Raw genomic sequence first — 15,077 nt, 5'->3', positions numbered from 1 at the left:
TTGGATACGTTTGTTTTAGATCAGAATTATTTTAATAACAATGGAAAAGAAGAAACGAATTCAATATTCTACCGAAGCTATAAAGAATGCTGTTGGCGCCATTCAGGCAGGAATGCCTTTTAAAACAGCTAGCAAGTTATATCGGGTACCAAGATCGACCCTTCAGGACAAAGTAAAAGGTAGAACGAATTTAGATAAGAAATGTGGACCAGGAACTATACTAACAACTGATGAAGAAAACTTACTGGTAGCATGGTTATTCCGGATAGCAGCTTGTGGATTTCCAGCAACAAAAACGCAGAGGCATCCAGAACTGGCAGCAAGAATTTCCCAAAACCTCACTTCTGCTAGAAACATTCTAACAGAAAATCGCATTCGTCAGTGGTTCATAGAAGTACGGGCCTACTTACAAGACACAAAAAACCTTAACATTACCTATATGACCCCAGCCGTGTGTTCAATTGTGTTGAAACAGCTTCTTCCTCACTCCGTAGGGAGACAAAGTTTTAGTTCGAAAGGGGGATAGAACAGTTTACTCATTTGTAAACAATAATGACAAAGAATGCTTGACGACTTTGGTGACATGTAGTGCCTCTGGTCAAATTTTACCGCTAATGATCGTTTACAACTACAAAAGAATTCCCAAATCAGTTGTCGAAAAAGTTCCAAAACACTGGGGTATCGGAAAGTCGGAAAATGGGTGGATGACTGGTGAAAGCTTTTTTGAGTACATCGCCAATATATTTCACCCTTGGTTAGTTGCTCAGAAAGTCCAGTTTCCCGTTATATTGTTCTTGGATGGACACACATCTCACCTGACGATGTCCTTTAGGGAATTTTGCAGTAAAAATAATATCATCCTAATAGCTCTTTGTCCCAACGCAACACATATTTTGCAGCCACTCGACGTGGCTGTGTTCCGACCGTTGCAACTTGAGTGGAAAAAGAGCGTACACCGATGGAGAATGGAAAACCAAGGCCAAAAGATTACCAAGGACTTATTTGCGACCAATATTTTTTTTGTACCATCTGTACTATTAGTTTGTGCGAACTTGTACTATTATGTCCAACATATAAGTTGGCAACACTGATTGGCAGTTGACACATCGATTTCAGGTTATGTTAAGGTGAGTAAAGAATTTTACTATTTTAGAGAGCTTAAAAAGTAAACAATTAAAATATAACTACCATCAGCGGTTTGGCAACTAAGCCTCATTATATCAATAAGCTTTGACACTTGACAACAAAAGAGAGACTGCACTTTGACAACTATGCTGCACGTTAAGCCTTTCATCAAGAAATTGTTCCTTACCAACAGTTCTGTTTCGAAGGGGCATTGTGCATAGTTGAGCACCTGCGAGATATACTTTAAAAACTATATTAAGGAGACCAAATCCACCAGCTGGTTGTGGCGGTACTGGAAGAGTGGAACAATATTATCACCTAAGAAGAAATCGATAATCTTATTCATTCAATACCAATTCAATCAATGAGAACCTCTGCAGCTTGGCAACTATGCTTCAATATGTGTCAGAAATTTGATATGAAAATAATCAGGTTGACAGTTGGCAACAAGAGACAGACTGATGTTAGTCTGTCACTTGTCATTAGCAATTGACAGATAGATTTGAGGTTGTGTTATGTAATTAGTTAGAACTTTAAGATTCTAAAACCAAGAGATAGTACGTGAGGGGCTTAAAAAGTCAAAAATTGTCACGTAACAGACATCTGCAGTTTGTCAGAAATTTGACGTTAGAACAATGAGCTTTGACAGTTGGCAACAAGGGACAGAGTAACTGCTGTCACTTGTCTTTGGCAGTTGACAGATAACTTAAGATTATGTTAAGGTAAGTATTGGATTTTGACAACTTTATTTAATTAGACCATTAAGGGCTTAAAAATTAAACAATTGAGATTGAAAAACCGCAAATATTTGGCAACTAAGCCTCATTAGGTTTGTGAATGAACTTTGTCAGTTGGAAATAAGGGAGAGATTTGAGGTTATGTTAAGAAAAGCAGAGGATTTTTATAGTTTTAATTTTTGCAAACATTAAAATTGTAAAACCAGGAGTACGTAAAGACGCTTTCAAGTTAGACAATTGAGATCCAACAACCATCTGCAGTTTGGCAACTATGCCTCAATACGTGTCAGAAATTTGACATTAGACCAATTAGCTTAAACAGTTGGCAACAAGGGTGAGAGTGATATTATTGCTATCACTCGCCGACAGGTAGATTCGAGATTATGCTGATTATGTTAAGGTAAATCTGACTTAAATCATTATTAGTTTGATCTTATGACTATAAAAACACAGACAGGTAGATTTGAGGTTATGGTAAGTTTGATTAGTTTCTTAAGCCGCGTATCCACCTGACAAACGGAACGTTTAGAAACATTTGCAATCGTTTACAAACACGATGTTTATCCGGTGGATACGTCGGTCACTCACATTTGCAGGCGTTTGCCACTGTTCCGCGAAAAGTCGGTAACTTCAAAGGATTTGACTTGTTTGTGGATTTCTGCCTGATTTCAGTGGAGACGCGATATTCTACGTTTGTAGATAAATAGATATTTACATAGCTCGCTAATGCTTTCATGATGGCGGCACATACTTCAGGAATTATTCTAGAAATGAGCTGCTTCGAAACTCTGAAGAGGTACATAAGACTGGCATAGGAGGAATCTCCTGTCGCTAGAAAGCGAAGTGTGATGGCCAGTCTAATTTCGGCAGAGACGCACTCTCGATAGTTCGTGTCAATTTTAGATATTTCTAGAGAAATTCTTGAGAGCAGAAAATCAAAATCTCTTGGCGAAACTTGAGTAAAATTTTTGAATAGGCTACTCCTGTCAGTTTTGATATCAGAAATCAGCTGCATAGAAACTCTAGTTTTTAAAAAATGAGACACCCAAAATCTATGTTTCCTTCTTTTCTTTTTCTATTAGTACACAAAATACTAATGCAGCACAGGCGGCAAGTTTCTTTCTACTTAACGGGGCCATTTTTACAATTTTTCTATTATCGGTTTTCCTCAAAACAAAAAAAGACCTGGATACGCGACAAACGCTCTCAAAACTGCTTTGTGAACAATTTCAAACAAAATGTGCTGATCGGTGGGTATTTCGTTTTGCAAGCGTTTATCAATATTCGCAAACGTTTACAAATGTTGCTACAAATGTTAATGCCAGTGGATACGCGGCTAAAGATTTCATGATTACCAAAAAAGAATGAGAAACCAGGACGATCATAAGCCTTAAAACAATAAAACTTACGCATAGCTCAATGAGTTATTGCGTGAGCTGTTCATAAAGTAAATAATTACCCCAAAATTCCCCGAAATTTGCAATTATTAAAACCTATGATAGAACACTTATTTACACATGTATTATTTAAACTGTATTACTAAAAAAAACCATTATGTTTGACATTAGACCAATAAGGTTCGACAGTTGGTAAGAATAGTAAGACTGCTGCTTGTCATTGGAAGTTGACAGGTAGATTTAACGTTATGTTGAGGTAAGTCTGTTTTTTTAAATCGTAATTAGTTTCACAGATTTCATGATTACCAAAAAAAAATGAGAAACAATAAGCCTTAAAATAATAAAACTTACGCATAGCTTAATGAATTATTACGTGGACTGTTCATAAAGTAAATAATTACCCCAAAATTCCCCGAAATTTGCAATTATTAAAACCTATGATAGAGCACTTATTTACACATGTATTATTTAAAAGTGACATCTTAAAGGTCGTATGTAACACCTTACCGAGATTACTTAATCTAAGGTGAGATAAGAAGATAATAATAGACATTAACCTGTACATCATCGTCTTCTCTTGCTTTTTTCTCCAAGATTTTGTAGTTTTTGGGAAAATGGCAAAATAGCACCCGTGCTGTTACGGCCTTTTAGGCTATGCCTCACAAACAATTCATTTGGTCAAGAAAATTGCATGTAATTCAACAATGTTTCTTGAGTCAAGTCCGAAAAAACCGTTTCTCCTCCTCTAAATATTTTTTCCTACATGCTATATTATCCGAGAAAAGGGTGGCCCTGTACTTTTACGTGTTAGCCCTCTGTAAAGTGAAGGTCATACGAAACATCTTACCGAAATTATTTAATCTTAGACAAGATAAAAAATAGGACAACAAATGCAAAGTTAGAACCGTTCTAAAAACCAAATGTGCAAACCAATAAATTGTGATCCCGACGAGAGCACACAAAAGGAATGTCAGATTAATAACCTCGCTAATTATTAAACTCTTGTCACATCAATCGGATTCCTGGAAACGACAACATCATCAGTTCGAAATTACTGGTGTTGTGTATGAATCTTTGAAACGCAGCCAGATTTTCAGGATAATAAAAATTCGGTTTTTTCCCGCACGTTTTTCGTGTCGATTTTTTCGTTCAAATCGCTGACCGGCCGGCTTCATTTCGTCCGTTATCACCGGTTCGAAAGCCGCATGCGCAAATAGTAGAAAAAAAAATGTGAATCACAACTACCTGACTGTTATCACGTATATAAATACGAATACGATGATAATGGGCTACCGAGTTCATTCAAGATGGCGCCCGCCCCCGGCGGTGAACGGTTTTCGGCCATTCATCTATTTTCGGCGAGAGTCGAGACCTTGCCGAAGTCAAGGATGTTCGTTATCTGTTGTTTTTTCGTCAGATATTTTCTACTGATTAGATATGTTGAATAGGCGAGGTGAAATTTGAAAATCAGTTTCGGGTTTTGAGTTAGTTCTTAAAGATGGTTTATGATAAAATTCGTGTAAGAAAGTTTATAGACACGGAGGCTTTCTGTTAAAATATTTCCTGTAATTTTTTTTTAGCATTTAGTAGTGTTCGAAAAAATTAATAATATTCTGCAAGTTTTTGGGCTACATGCAACCCTTGAATAGAATAGAATCAAAATTGTCAACTGGTCAATTCCTATCAAAACGGTCTTTTGGACTTTTCCTCCTAGATTCAGTTATACTTTTGCAGTAATTCAAAATTTTATTGTCTAACATAAGAATATCCCAATAACAAGACAATTATATAATTTTTAAGGTTAAATGACATAAGAAATTCAAAAGGCATGTTGATACTGGGATATAAGATTCAGGAACTTGTCAATATTGAGATTGGCTGGTATTTCTTGAACAAACCTTTGTCACCTGATTTAAAAATGGGGCAGATTTTTTACAACTCCTCATGCAGTAAAGATACTAGTCCGAATTAATAAATTAAATATCCTAAACACTGTCAAATCCAGCAGTTTCTTTATTTTTTTATTTCTTCAGAGATTTCATAACTTCCAGCCCTGTAAGTGTTGATTATTAACACTCTCAATAGAGTCACCAAAAAGACTCCCAAAGAACTGAGAAATAGAATTCCCTCTGGATTCTCTAAGTAGATATAATTCATTATGGGTCAAGTTTCCTAGAATTCGAGATGTGTCTCGTTTTTGCTGAATAAATTTCCAGAATTTCCTCGGATCAGACCTGATGCAATTCTAAGTTTGATGAATAAACTCTGCATAAGCAGCATTTATTTTGGAACAATTTCAGCCTTTTATAATTATCAACATCCAATGCTTGGTTGGTTCTTTTCCATTTTTTGCGAAAACTGGAAACTTTGACCCTGAATAATTATATTTATTTTTGCCTGGTTTATACATAAAATGATACTGATTGACTAAAAATGCCATAAAGTTTAGTATAGAAAGCTGACACAGCATCATTGTTTATTCTGTCAAGGAATCCCCAGTGAACCTCTGAAATGAGTTGAGATGATAGGAAAGAATTGGCTTTGCGAAATTGTACTTCTGATTCTGGTCCTAAAGAGTTACTTATGGTTAAGTACTGCGTTTGTGGTTATTAGGAGTAAAAAATAAAAGAAAGATGGTGATGGTGGATGACGCATTTATTTAAAAGAAGAACTTTACAAATGAGGTCCGATTTACTAGCAGATTTGGCTTTAGTACCTAATACCGGATAATTACAAAATTTTACCTGTATGTCAGTAGAAGACTTTGAACAACTGGTACTTTGAAAAAAGTAATATAAAAGGTCAAAAAATAGGGTTGATTCCCGATAATGCGGACAAAACAGCCCTTTTCAAAAAGAAACTGCTTCCGAGTTAAACGAACTCAACGTAAATTTTTTTTTCCGAAAAAAAATAGAATTTTTAGAGAAATGATTTTTTTTCTACTACAATTTTTTTTTTAAATTATTTCTGTTTGCACCATTTCAACGCTTGATCCTTTAGGATTAAATAGAGGTATTACATATGGCTCTAGGTATTATACAGGGTGAGCTGTGTTAACAAATATGAACCCCCTTTTGAGCCTTTTTTTGACCGATTTTTTCTATTTCTCTTAATAACTCTTTATTGGTGCCACCTGGAAATTCCAAACTTTCAGCGTTTTAAGAACTTTTTAAAACCTATTTTTCGACATAGTCTACAACCTTCTACGTAGGGCAGTTTTTGCTCTACACCTTTTTTAAACTTTGACGCTTGATACTGGGATACCTATGACACCTACAAAAACCATTTTTTTTTAGACAACTGGAAACTATCTGGCTATAATCCACTAAAAACTGTTTTTCTTCACATAAAAACACCGGATTATAACAGGATCCGAGCAGAACTATACCCCCCGTATCGAATTTTTTCACCAAAAATTGATTTTTTTCAAATCAAACTAAGTATATCAGCGTCTTATTCTGATCACCTAGATTACGAAAACACCGGGTTATAGAGGATCCGAGCAGAACTAAGGGAATGAGAGCACTTTGAAAATCCTGAAAAAGTCGTTTTCGACGTCCGTTTTTGAGGCCAAAAATGGGCATCAAAAATGTCATATCTCGGCTATCGTAAAAGCTACAACCTTGCGGATGGTCTTGTTGGATTCAGAATGACGAAACTAAGACAAAACCGTTGGAATTTTCCCGATAGCTCCAGTAGAAGCCGAGATACCGACCTTCAAAGTTTGGTTTTTTTCATTTTTCGGGTATACCCCCCCGTATCGAATTTTTTCACCAAAAATTGATTTTTTTCGAAATCAAACTAAGTATACCAGCGTCTTATTCTGATCACCTAGATTACGAAAACACCGGGTTAAAACAGGATCCGAGCAGAACTAAGGGAATGAGAGCACTTTGAAAATCCTGAAAAAGTCGTTTTCGACGTCCGTTTTTGAGGCCAAAAATGGGCATCAAAAATGTCATATCTCGGCTATCGTAAAAGCTACGACCTTGGGGATGGTCTCGTTGGATTCAGAATGACGAAACTAAGACAAAACCGTTGGAATTTTCCCGATAGCTCCGGTAGAAGCCGAGATATCGACCTTCAAAATACCGTTTTTCTACAACGCGCTGTTATTTAAGAAAAACCCCAAAAAAAAGCCGGTCCAATCAACCAGTCATACCGTCGAAACCAGCGAGAGCCAGTGCACCAAACAATAAGTTAGTGGTCCAGCATCCAATGTAAAAGTATAGGGAAAAGGTCTGTGTCAACAAGCCTATGGTCGCGTCTCCATGGCAACGAATACGGCGATTTTCGCCGAAAAAAGACCCTTTTTATAAGCGAAATTTAACTACTAAAACCAATTGGAATCCGTCCAGAATTGATGTTAATCTGTTCCTAAGGCTTTATACTATTTTTCCATGTACAAATCATAAGGTAAAAACCTTTTTTTATAACCTAAAACATCGTCTGAAAATGGTCGATTTTGACGTCTACGCGAGATTTTAATGGCGACTTTTACGGCGGTTTTGACAACATGGCGTCAACGTGGATGAATCGCCTCGGACTTGCTTCTTAATTTCATTGATAAAATGCTTAAAATAGCTTAGAACTTCCTGAAATTGCTATGGAATTATTCAAGAAACTCTGGAGAATCCAAATATATGCACATCTTTTACCAAATCGTGTTCTTCAAGCCCTGATAATTTGGCAAAGTTTTGAACTTTTAGAACTTACCGTGTATTATTATAATATTCATGCGACACAGTGGTCTATACAAGGCATTTTGCTAGACAAAAATTACAACACAGTGGGTCCTAATGATAAAAAAAATCTAATTGGGATTTAATATGTATTATTATTTTATGTGGAATTTTTTTTTTACTTTTTTGTTACTTGCTCGATTTGAATGAAATTTGGGGATTGAAACGAGTACACCATCACTGCTAAAGTGATTTTACCATTTTTTGAATTTTCGTCAAATATAAAAAAACTAATTTGTTTATTTTTGTTTAAAATCATATATTAGGTACCTACCAAATGATTTCTAGTGACAAAACCGGAATAAAAATATTTTTAAACACAGTATGCCGATAAAATCATAATTTCGGATAAATTCATGTATTTTTTTGAAAATCAATCAATAGTCATAAAATTAAACTCGTAACACGTTTTTCCTAATAATTTTTCGATATTCTGACTCCTAGCCTTATTTTTTACATTTTATATATCTTTTTCAAATTTCCCGCCATATTAGGGCAAAGAGCTAGTCACTTGTCAGCTATCAAAATGTTTTATAGGTTTTATATGCACAACTGATTACCGTCAATCCGTTTCAAACTATTTGACCACCCTGTATATTTGTTTAAAAATTACGTAATATGGATACGACCTTAAAGTTCAGCCCTCGTTGTTAATTATACCTTAACACAGGAACCAAAAATTTATTTATTATTTTCATTTCAGTGACTAGTCGGCTAGTGGCTAGTCACTGAAATAAATATTAATAAAATTGAACAAATCGGCACTAGTCTCGCGAATGGAGCAAAAACCCGTCTAAAGGTTTGTTCTCACGGCAGTAAGAAACAAGTTTTCGGCAAATAAACATGCGCAATAGAGTAAAATGCGTTCGCACAGAAACTTCTGATCGGTTTCAAATCAGAAGTTTGATGTTATTACACAAATTTCTGATAGTCAGACTTGTTTTCGGATTTATTTCAATCAAAGTGTCAGATAATTCGTAGTACACATTAAGGAATTTTGAATCGTCGGAAGAATCTGAAGTATCAGAATTTTGTTGATTCCGAGTTATGTTGATTCCGACACAGACTTTTGAAGAAAATTTATTCGAAGAATGGATAAGGCCCAAAAATCAAAACTATTTTGATGAGACTGTCTTCCAATTTAATGGAATAGAATTTCTCGACCATTTTAGAGTAAACCCTGGTAAAGTGAAGTAAGGTGAAGTAGCAAATAATTACACAATTTTAAACTCTATTAATAATATACAATTTTAAGGTTGTAGCGTTATTTTTTTTGTTAATGTTTTATTTATTTTCTCATTTTCCACTGGCATAAAAAAGTGAGGTTATTTCTCTTACTCTTCTTTTTTTAATATGGACTCCACTCAACCCGTATTTGATGTTCGCACAGACGGTTTCAAATCGATTAAAAGTTAAAATTATGTAAAGTAATATTTTACGCATGCACATCAAGAATGGTTTGAAAAGTTTCAAACTTGTAAGAAATTTGATGCGCGTCAAAAACCGACACCACTCTGGCTCACGAGATGCGTGCTCAAGTCCACATTTGCACATCACCGAATGCGTGTGCAAGTCTGTACGCACCTTAAGACGTTAGCCCTCTGCAAAAAAAGGATTTTGGGCTATAACTGGCTCCTAAATTTAGTACTTTTGTAGAACATGGAGGTTTTAAGTTAGCACCCTTGCTTTTACGAGTTAGCCCTCTATAAAAAGGCTTTTTGGGCTATAAATCTAAAACTTGTTGTCTGGTGATAAAATTGCACAACACGGCGAATTTTTTTAAATTCTTCCGGATAATTCTTCGGTTAAAAGACTAGACTAATATCTAACATGTTTAAGTAATAATGTATACAAAGCCTATAAAAATGTATTGCGAAATTTATCAAAAATGCTAAAAAACATACGCAGAAAACTTAATTGCCCGAAATAAAAATCAAAGTAGTGCTATTTGGAATTGCGTTAATCGAATTTGTAACAAACCTTCTCGAAAAACAAAAATTGACAAATTAAAACTATCAAGTAGGCAAATTGTAATGGACAAAAGTGAGATAGCAAATCATTTTAATAATTTTTTTTGTAAAATTGAAACTCCAAATGATTATAGGCAACAGGCACCATGGGGTCCAAAAAGCCTATTTTTATTTCATAAAATAAATGAACTTAAGATGCACGTGGATCAGCCAACCCGGATTTCAGCATTTTCTTCCTCACTGACAGATTAATTCTGTACGAATTTTAACCAACACGAAAATCAGTGTACAACAGTCAATGCCGGTTTGTCTGACCGACCATGAGGCAATAGTGGGATTAGTAAAGCTTAATACTGCAGCTAATAAGAATGTGAATATTAAAAAACGAAATAGAAAACCTTGGTATACTAAGGGTTTACGAGTATCTGGGAAAAATATGCGCTCCCTTTTTTACACTAGGAAATACGCTATGAACAATGCAACATTTTTAAATTATTATAACAGATACCGCAAATTTACAGAAACTCAATCAAAATAGCTAAGTGGACCTACTTTCAAAGGAGGATAAATAATTCCTCCAACAGAGCAAAAGAGTCCTGGAAGATTTTAAATGAGCTAAGGGGCAAAAATAATGTCTTGGTTATTCCAAGTACCTTATATTCCAATGTCCTCAATTCCTTCTACTGTGATATTGCTAGTAACCTTGCAGCCAATAGATCCCAGGAGCTATCTCAGCAATGTGGTAGTAGCCGAATCTTTCTTTTTTGCCCCCACAAGTGTAGAAGAGCTTAATCAGTTAATGGTTAATATTAAGAATAAGAGTTCATCAGGTTGGAATGGGCTTTCTCTTAAAATATTTTCTGCTTTACCTCTTGTTGCTTTGCAAGTCTTGGCCGAGTCAATTAACTTTTTATTTATGTCTGGAGTTTTCCCAGAGTGCTTAAAAAGAGCAATGATTGATCCTCTTTACAAGGGTGGCGATCGCGACTGTCCTTCTAACTTTAGACCTATAGCGTTATCGCTTACTTTAGCCAAGATAGTGGAACGGCTCGTTAAGGTGAGGATGATTTCATTTTAAAATAGGTTTGGCCTATTGAGTCTTCAGCAGTTTGGCTTTCGTGAGTCTGTGAGCACAAATGATGCTATCTTTAGCTTTCTAGAGCACCTGTACAACCGACTGAATGTTGGTGAAGTTGCAGCGGCGGTATTCTGTGACTTGTCCGAGGCATTTGACTGCGTGAGTCACAGAGTGCTGCTGATGAAACTGGAGCTCTATGGTTTCAGAGGAACTGCCGTTGAGTGGTTTCGTTCCTACTTATCAAATCGTGTCCAGGCTGTCAAATTTAATGGTGGTATCTCTAGGAACTTAATATAAATGAGGGTGTTTCGCAAGGATCAGTACTTGGTCCTTTACTTTTTTTCATTTATGTGAACGATCTGCCACAACTGCAGGTAACTGGCAAATTTACATTGTTTGCCGATGATACCACCATCCTCTGGCACGACTCTGATGTTTCTCAAATGGAGGCCAATATACGTGCAGATTTGTTAAAAATAAAAAACTGGTGTGATGCAAATTTTTTGACATTTAATGTTTCCAAAACAAATATCCTTAATTTTAAATGTAATACAAATGATATAATGTTTAAATAATGAAGCCATCACCATGCCACCGTTCAGTAAGTTTTTGGGTCTTTCCATAGACAAGTCCCTTAAATTTGAAGACCATATTGTGAATGTATGTAGAAAAGTCTCATCAGGCTGCTACGCCCTAAGGGTTGTTGCCACCAATCTTAATTTCCCCATTGCCAGATCTGCATACTTCGCGCTTATCGAGTCGCACCTTCGATATGGAATTTGCTTTTGGGGTTCATGTTCAAATTCACTTTTTAGTTCAGTGTTTGTACTCCAGAAATGGGCCATTAGATATCTATGTGGGGCCAAGCCTCGTGACTCATGTCGCCCGCTTTTTGTAAGTCATAATATTTTAACCCTGTGTTGTATTTTTATTTTGGAAACAGTTTGCTTAGCTTTTAGAAAATATAAACAGGAACTCCACTTAGGAAGCCACTATAATACGCGACAAAATTATTTGTTGAGGCTACCCATTCCTCATTTTGAACTTGTCCGTAGCTCTATCATAATATATGGAGGTAGAAAGCTGTTTAATAAACTTCCGCACTAGAAATAAGACAACTTAAGACTGAAAAAAGCCTACGTACAAGGACGAAAATATTTCTTGCTAGTAAAGCGTACTATAGTTTAGGTGAATTTTTTAATGAATACCATTTAAGTATTTTTCAAAGTTTTATATAATTTTATTTTATTTTAAATTAGTTTCTCGTTTTTATTCCTTTAATGTACAGTCTATTGGCTTTGTCTACAACTTCTATGTTTATATTGACAATAAAGCATTTTTGAGTTTAAGTTTGAGAACTTGATGTTGTGAGGACTATAAACAAACAAAAATTTATATAATAAATTTTTGTTTTCAATCAACATTTCCAGATGCCCTTAAAATAGGAGAAATTAAACCACTTTTTAAGGAAGCAGATAAAATGAGTCTGAACGACTATAATAGGCCGCTGTGTTTAATTTGTTCAATATTAAAAACAGGAGAATATAGAATTCTGATTAATTGCTATATTAGCTAAGAATTCTGTGGCCTCATTACAGTAATGTTTTGAAGAAACACACCATGTTAAAAGCTCCCATTGTCACTTGGTGTCAGGAAACAACGATAAAAGAAAAAAATGAAACCAAGAACGGCGACAAAAGAATGTTAAAAGCATGAAAAGTCGACGGTAGTAGGCAGCAGCAGCAGGTGAGAAATTCGAACCCGCGCCAGGGGCTAATCGATGAATATGCATCGGACGCCGTCGTGGCGCCAGGTGAAGCTATGGAGACGGCGTTTTCTCGTGACGTCACCTAAACCTATATTATATTATAGAGTTTCAATTTTCCTCCCAGTCGTACTGTTTAATGCATTTTCAACTATAAAATGTCTAAAAATAGGACGAGACGTGCGCGAAAAAAAGCGGGTAATGCCATAAATAGTAGAACGGGTCGCTGCGACCGACGGGAGTCAACTCTTCAAGACGAACAAGAAGAAAAAGACGCGATGGGAAAATATCGCTTGTAATGACGGTTATTATATTTAATTGAATTTTCTTATTATTTATAGATTGTGAAGTGAATGTTTGAAATTGTTTGGATTGTCTAGGCGTGAGAAATAAGCAAATTTACCACCTCTCATTTTTATTGAGAGAAACAACGTTAAAATTGAGGGATTTTATTAGGGGTATTCTTAGAACATTAAATGCCTAAAATAAGCCTAGCTGGAAACCATAATTTCACTCTTTTTTTGTTTTATAATAAAAAATGAATTCAGTTTTTGTTAATTACAATTCTTTCTATTAAAATTGAGTACTCAATGGCAACATGGAATACTAAGCATGTTTATGAACAAAATATCCTCTCTGCCTCCTGTTTAGATGGTGCGCTTAATCCAAAACAACCAATGTTTATTCTAGTGTATTCAATGTTAAGAGGGTATTGAGGTGGTAGTACCAAAAAGACCTCTTGAATTTTGTGTCTAATTTTTAAGAAAATTGCGGTTAAAAGTTAAACTCACCTCCACTAGTCGTAAGAGATTCAAAAGAGGTCCTGGTGAGCAGCGGCACTTCGCTGGGAGCTCGATCTGCAAATAAAAACGAAAGTAAGCACCACTCTCCATTACATTAAAGAAACAGGTCAAAAGTACGCAAAAAGAATAAACACCGTGCAAAGTGCCATTTTCGCTAAATCCGTTTCGCTCTTCTCTTTCCACTTGTTGCTTGCCGCTTAAGAATTGAGAGAAGATTTATCGTCCGTTCCCAAGTTCGTTCGAGGCCACCTAATCCATCTTTCGTTTGCTTTGACATAATTGACAACGACCATCGATGATGATGATGACGAGGAGAAATAGCGCATTTTTTTTCTAGGGAAACTCGTTCTGAAATATATACGCAGCTGTCCGGAAGGCAAACACGCGGGCATGTATTTTTCAGTTCTTCCGTCAAAGTGGCCACAGGTGGCAGGCATATTATGGAATACAAAGAAGAGGCATGGGAACATTCGAATTAACCAAAAATCGTCTACATACAAAGTACGGACGTGCTGCTGGCGCCTAGACCGTCTAAAAATAGGCAAGATGGCGGCCAGACGACGCCATGCCCTCGCTTCATCGGACGTCGCCGTCGAAATTTCTTGAATTTTTATTTTTTTTCCCCCCGCGGATTATTTATTTGTACAAGATACGGTTTTTGGCCGGTGCCAATTTTGATTTCGGACCGTTAATCTTGATGTTCAAAAATAAACTTTTCGAACGATTGATGGACGTTTGGATATAGGGATCTTCAATGAGGCACACTTGGTTATACACTGAAAAAGAGGGAATTAGCAAAATTCAACTAAATGGTGTATTTGACCCATATTTATTTGGAAGAAAGTGGTATAGGAAAGCTCATATAAATTATAAATAAATAATGCCTTTATTAAGAATAATAACACTATTACATTAAATAAATTTAAAGGGCGAATTCTGGCTTGTTTAGTCACTAAACCGCTACTCTTAAATTAACCCTTAAATTATACACGCATTTATTAAATGTCTATAAGAAAAAATAAATATATGGTTTGACTCGAAGTTATAATAATTTGTTTCTACTAAATACCTTAATTTAATATAGATATTTTATAACTACTTTAAAGAAATGACGTTATTTTAAATTGATAATATCACAATTAAATGATTAAATTATTGATTCAATTATTATTTTTCACGCATTTAAAAAAATAGTGATATTTAAATATATATTTCATTGGCCCAAGGAAATTATTTTTCATCCAATTCCTTTATAAGATTCATTTAAATGTACTTGAAGATATTTATTGCAATGCATGCAGATTTTAATTAGTTAGTTAGCTTCTTTTTTCTGTGTATATTCATAGTAAACCTTTGGTAGAGAAGCATCGATGAAGTATAAAATTGCTTATAATCAAAGGCTTACTGAAAAGAGTTAGCACCCGTTGGTTTCTAATCTTATCCCTCTGTAAGGCATGTGT

At 35.4% G+C, this 15,077-nt stretch overlaps 1 protein-coding gene across 3 annotated transcripts in view; it reads right to left on the bottom strand.

The window, feature by feature from the left end:
* The window catches only part of LOC126736742 (mothers against decapentaplegic homolog 6), a 99,254-nt gene that overhangs the window by 32,285 nt on the left and 51,892 nt on the right, over positions 1-15,077 (bottom strand). For 2 of the 3 annotated variants that reach the window (XM_050441267.1, XM_050441268.1), the window contains one exon: positions 13,606-13,671. The exons of the other annotated variant lie outside the window; for it this stretch is intronic. In XM_050441267.1, the coding sequence (XP_050297224.1) occupies positions 13,606-13,671 (66 nt within the window). The remainder of the gene's footprint in view (positions 1-13,605; positions 13,672-15,077) is intronic. 3 annotated transcript variants of the gene reach the window in all.

This window comes from Anthonomus grandis, chromosome 5 (assembly GCF_022605725.1).
Source record: "Anthonomus grandis grandis chromosome 5, icAntGran1.3, whole genome shotgun sequence".
Lineage (NCBI taxonomy): Eukaryota > Metazoa > Arthropoda > Insecta > Coleoptera > Curculionidae > Anthonomus > Anthonomus grandis.
The sequence above is the reverse complement of the archived record's forward strand: the minus strand, read 5'-3'. Positions and strand labels throughout refer to the sequence as shown.